We start from the raw sequence: 6,000 nt of genomic DNA on the forward strand, positions 1-6,000 counted from the left end.
CTATAAAAAGCTTGCTAAGGTTACCCAGGTAAGTTTGAGTTTAGTTTGAGCAAACGCTTATTTTTCAGGTTTAAGAAGATAGATTGGTTTTAAGCGGTGTACATTGTCATAGCAATATAGAGAAGCGATTTAGAAATTTGCCTGGCTTTTTCTGCCAATTATAATATTTATTTTATATGAAGGGTTTATCCCTTGCAAGCATGGCCTAAAATTAACACACGCACAGAGAAAATACTGTACAGGTACAGCAAGCTCACTGTTCTTTTGTTTCATGCAGGTTTTATCTTTGTATCTTTGTTTGTGTCGTGATTAAAATGCAGTGGTTGGTTCTAATTTCAAATGGCTTTTTTTATTAAATATGTTTAGTTGTTGTAGTAGTAGCAACTGCCGTTTTTTTTGCAAAAACTGTTTTAATGACAAGGAAAAATATTTATGGCCACCAGCCACTGGCAGATGTGAAAGTTAGTTTTAGGCCCTGCTTGCAAGTGTAGAAATGAGGACAAAAGTATTGCAATTTCCCTACAGTAGAGTAAGATAAAATAATATACCTGGGGGAAAAAAATCATTTTCATTTATTTCACAGTGCAGTTGTTTTACAATATATGGCTATAACTGTCATAGGAATAATAATATTAAATTATTATTATTTTATTCTAATTTGCTTGGCTTCCACATTCACCAGTGAGACTGAGACACTATATCACAACTAAAAAGAGGGTTGAGTCTCCTTTAAATTTCAAGAACAAGTACATTCACCAGCTTTTTCTTTTACTTTGCAAACTGAACCTGTGTTGGAGCTCTTAATTTTGAACTCTCAGAGTGCACCAGATTTATGAATTTAACTTTAAAATGTACAAAATTTTCTTATGGGGGGGCATGCCCCCGGACCCCCCTAGAGGGATCGAGGACCACCCACCACAGTCTCACAAAATCCTGTGGGAAACACTGGTATATATATATAGGTAAACTTACCTTTCTTTAAACCTCTTTGTGATTTTTTAAAACTCTAAACCTACTCTGAAACTCAAACTTTGTCCAGCTAGTTTTTTGTAACAGTCCAGAGGTCAAATGCTGACAAAATAAACTGTTAGCATACTTTTGTCCCACCCAAACTCCCCTTTTCAGTAGGAAAAACATCAATTCAGACAAGCAGAGTGCATTTTTCAGTTGATTTCATGGGGTCTTTAAATTAATATTTCTTAACTTAATGCAAGCTCTACTGACTGCTTCTATGACATGCTGATTATCACAGATAAAAATGTAGGTTCTTCAGTTTCTAAACAATAGGTGTCTCAAAGCAGTTCTACCTGAATAAATTGAAAGAAAAAAAACATTGTCCCAGAAATAAGGCCACAAGACTTAAACATAATACACGAGATTATTGTGATGGTGTTGCTTTACTAAACTTTTCAAAATAAAGTCATGTCCAATCTTTCAGTTCCTGTCATGTCCATGCTAAACCCTTAGACCTTAAAGTTTCACAACTAGGCTAATTATAGGGACACAAACATGTACTCTAACTACACAGAAGTTCAGCAGTAGTCTTAGCATTAAATATGGGACAGTTGTACAGCTAAAACAGCACATATTTAGACAAAAATACTTTGCATGTCTTTTAACCTACAGATTTGCATATGTAGTACTGTAAACAAACATAAATTGGAAGCATATCTCAGATACAGTTGCTAGAGCTTTATTTGTATTGCCAACCTTAAAAAGAACAGAAGCTGCCTTTACCTTAGAACAGGGGTGTCAAACTGGAGGGCCACAGCCCTGCACAGTTTAGATTATACACCCCCAATTATACACACCTGATCCAGCTAATCAAGTCATTAAGGCTTCCCTTACCAAAAAGTAGTATACTTCAAGTTTATTTTAGTAAGTATTGAAAACTACATGGTATGTGTGTTGGAGCAGGGTTGCAACTAAACTATGCAGGGCAGCGGCCCTCCAGGAACTGAGTTTGACACCCCTGCCTTAGAAGAATAGACATGCAGGAGCCTCTCATTAACATATAAAAGACAAAGATGGATGAGGTACATTTATTTTTTCTATTCATTACATTTTTATTTGTATATTTTGGTTTTAATCAAGAGGTCATTTTTATTCATGTACATTTTGCCTTTATCCCCCCCCCCCCCCCTCTGTTTAAGGGTGGTTGCTCCTTTCTTTGTGCTCATTGTGTGGTCTAAAACACCAGACGATGTTTGTGAACCCCTCTTCTCCTCCTCTTGCTCCCCTTGTTGCCTTTTTCCTCATCATCCATATTTTACTGAGCTTCCTGTGAGATCCTTGATGGTTTCATTTGCATGAATATCTTTCTTCTGTTGGATGTTGTATGACTGCACACCATAAGAGCATAGATGCCAGCTTTAATGGAGAACTATGAAAATTACTGTGATTTGAAATACCACTTTTGAATGTTCTACATATCCTTATCAGTAACAGGGTGCATGATTCACTTCTATCAGCTCCATATACACTTTTAATTAACTGGCATGGTCTACTATTTCTACTCCTCTCTAAGACTTTGGTATAAGATAAGAAAAAAAAGTTTGAGATTGGTATTGGATCATTCCAGTAAAGTATTGGTAATGAGTTGCTGCATGTCTGTCCGAGAATGTTCTGTAGATTTTTACAGTAAAACAGCAATGTTTTTATCCTTTCCTTGTTCTTTTAATATGCATGGCAGTTTCAAACATGTTCTTACTGCATTCTTCTGTTTTCAGTATGCTTGTGTATTATCCCACTGGTGTGCTGTGCGCCAGATAATTTTACTGTATAGAGAACATGCATATTTATCAAGTGTGGTTAGCATTTTTATCAGTTTATGATGTTAATATGTAGTTTTAATATATAGCCTCACTTTAAGAAGGAATGGTACATAATATAGTCATATAGCAGCATACTGTGTCATTTTCTTAATATTGTTTAACTGTCACAGATTGATGCCTCTGAGGATATAGATTAGGTTAAGTGTGCTACGGTCTCTTTTGGGCTTTAGATGTCCTTTGGTTTCAGTGTGTAGCAGAAGCTTGCCCTCTCCTGTGTTTCAGATGGTTATGGAGGACGTGACCGGCGGTCTCCAGACTACTATGAGTCAGAGCCAGAGGACTTGTCCCGACTCTTTGTGGCCATGTTTGACTACGACCCCTTGTCAATGTCTCCTAACCCCGATGCTGCTGTAGAGGAGCTTCCCTTCAAGGAGGGCCAGATCATAAAGGTTTGATCTGAACTGACTGATGTCAAGCAATTCTCAACTGCCATTTAATTCCATAGCTTGTTTTTCATGTCTTTCCACCTTTTAAGACTTTTTATTTCTACTCTATTTAGGGATGCATCGATACAGATAATTGATAATTATGTTTACTGTATATACTATGTACAAATTTAATTGCCAGTAGTAAAATTACTGATTATTAAATTATATAGTATAATGTTTATTACTTTATATTAATATATTTATTACTTAATATTAATACACATTTTTAATATAAATGTATCAATACATTATATATTGGATATTGTTTATTACTATTTATTATACTTTTTTATTTATTATGATTATATATAACATAATGTTATATATACGTTTATACATATATATGTGTGTGTGTGTATATATATATATATATATATATATATATATATATATACACACACAAATGGCTCGACAGAGGATCGAGAGCCCTTCCTGGGCTTAACTGATGATTCCGAGGTCTCTCCTCCTCGTTTTGACCCTGAATAGCCTCCATATTCTGGCCCTTATGTCCCGCCATAGTCAGCTCACCCTCAGCCATGATGCAGGGAACTGTCTGGTATGGTCCTCGAGAGTCTTGCCTTCCTGCTCCAGCAGGAGGAGGAGGAATTCGGGGCAAGGGAAGGAATCCATGGGGTGAACACAACGGAAAGAAAAACACTTGAGGAAAAACCGGAAAACAAAAGGAGGGGAGAACACGGAAGTTAAACTCTTTTTGGGTCGGTTATTCTGTCACAGTCAGGGTGTTGAGAGATCTGGCAGGACAACGAAGATGACGAATAAACGGATATTTAATCAAGAAACAACAGGCGATCCAGACAGGGTAGACATCACACAGGGTAACATTCACAATAACCGACAAACTAGAATACAGGAGACAGGAACTAATAAAGCGCAGATAACGAGGGGCAGACAGGTGAGCACAATAAGGTGATTAACTACAAATGAGAACAGGAACAACCAAATAAGGACACAGAGGGAGAAACCACAATCCACAGGGGTGTGACAGTAGGTATATAATCAGTATTGATTTTTTTACAATTATTTTATGTATATAAATATTTATATGGATTTATAATTAATTATTAATTTTATTTATTTTAAAAAGTACATTGATTAATTAATTAATCATTTTATACATAACTAATTGTATAAAATTATTTTTATAAAATTATATTGTTGTATTCTTTGCACTAATACCGAATTTCTGACTGATAAAAATAGTTAATACTTATATATTTGTGTACCAGTATAGTTGCCAATGCCAATATTAAATAATACTGATTATTAAATTACTTTTATTGTTTCTTTACTGTATTTTATATACATGCCTGCATATGTATATGGCTTTTAATGATTTATAATTATTTATTTTATATAAATAATACTTTGTGCATTGCTAATTATATATTCTAAGTTCTGTTCTCTTCTCCCCTTCTATCCTAGTCAGTCCATTGCCATATACACACACACACACTTATTTTCTGTTTGCAGTGGCTATTTACATTTATTAAATTACTAGACACTTGACTCTATTAAATATGACTTACAAATGAAAATAATACAAGCATAAGTAAATAATACAAGATAGAAAACATTAGAAGTAGTGCTACCGTACAAAACTGAGTAGAGCAGTAGTGCAGGACATTCGAGAGAGTGTAATTAAAAATGCAATGAAACGAGTTCAATTATGGCCCTGCTGTGTTTTGCAGGTGTTTGGAGAGAAGGACACAGATGGATTCTATAGGGCAGAGATCTGTGGCCGCAGAGGGCTCATCCCCTGTAACATGGTCTCAGAGATCCAGACGGATGATGATGAAATGTTGGACCAGCTGCTCAAACAGGGGTTTCTTCCTCTCAACACGCCCATTGAGAAAATAGGTATGAGCTAACAGGTAGTTTGTACTGAGCCCCTGCCCATCTTACCCCTCTGTGCTTCATTTTCTGACTATTCTCTTTCTTTCTGAATTATTTTAGATTAACATGGTGCTAGTCTGCCAGTCCTCTACCTTTTCCATACTATTCTTTATATAATAACTCTTAAATTCTATCATCACTCATGTCGTTCCAAACCTATATGACTTTCTTTCATCTGAGGAAAACAAAAGGAATCATAGCAAAATGTCACAGACGGATTATTCCTTTAAATCCTGTGCCTTCCATACCTTCATTCTTTCCTCTCTCTCTCTCTCTTCCATTTCTTTCTTGCTTTCCTCTTTTCTCTTCAAGTAAACTGTAATAGGTTCAAAGATGGCCGTTCAGTTAATCGCAGGTCCAGGAAATCCAAGAGAGGTTTGTGCCCACACAATTTCTTCACCAGTTTTCTCATTCAAACCTTTCTTTACTTTTTCACTTAAGTGCCTTTTCACAGCTCACCTCCAAGTTTCCCTTTAACACTTGAATGTCACATAAGCATGACTACTTCTTTCTGTTCCCACTGACACCTCATACAGGAAATAATGCAGATTGAACAGTGGGGTCCAAAAGTCTGAAACTGCTCTTAAAATGTTTCTATTTTGTATTTTGCATCTTGAGCTTTAAAGGGTTAGTTCACCCAAAAATGAAAATTAGCTTGTGTTTTACTTACCCTCGAAGCATCCTAGGTGTATATGACTTTCTTCTTTCAGACGAATCCTGTCTTAATTATATTAAAAATTGTCCTGGGCTGGCTATTCCAAGCTCTATCATTGCAGTCAGCGGGTGTTGCAGTTGAACAGTCCACAAGCTGTCAAATAAAGCTC

The 6,000-nt window shown here is 35.9% G+C and overlaps 1 protein-coding gene across 7 annotated transcripts in view; it reads left to right on the forward strand.

Moving 5' to 3' along the window:
* Positions 1-6,000, forward strand: part of LOC107726209 (RIMS-binding protein 2) — an 86,937-nt gene that overhangs the window by 68,257 nt on the left and 12,680 nt on the right. For 4 of the 7 annotated variants that reach the window (XR_001638244.1, XR_001638245.1, XM_016535732.1 and 1 more), the window contains 3 exons: positions 3,057-3,223; positions 4,972-5,140; positions 5,489-5,551. Coding sequence is in view for 4 of the 7 variants with exons in the window: in XM_016535732.1 (XP_016391218.1) it covers positions 3,057-3,223; positions 4,972-5,140; positions 5,489-5,551 (399 nt within the window). In the remaining 3 variants the exon portion in view is untranslated. The remainder of the gene's footprint in view (positions 1-3,056; positions 3,224-4,971; positions 5,141-5,488; positions 5,552-6,000) is intronic. The other 3 variants (XR_001638246.1, XM_016535733.1, XM_016535735.1) reach the window with 1 other exon arrangement.

The sequence above is a fragment of the Sinocyclocheilus rhinocerous genome, unplaced genomic scaffold (genome assembly GCF_001515625.1).
Source record: "Sinocyclocheilus rhinocerous isolate Xijiao unplaced genomic scaffold, SAMN03320098_v1.1 scaffold2321, whole genome shotgun sequence".
Taxonomy (NCBI): domain Eukaryota; kingdom Metazoa; phylum Chordata; class Actinopteri; order Cypriniformes; family Cyprinidae; genus Sinocyclocheilus; species Sinocyclocheilus rhinocerous.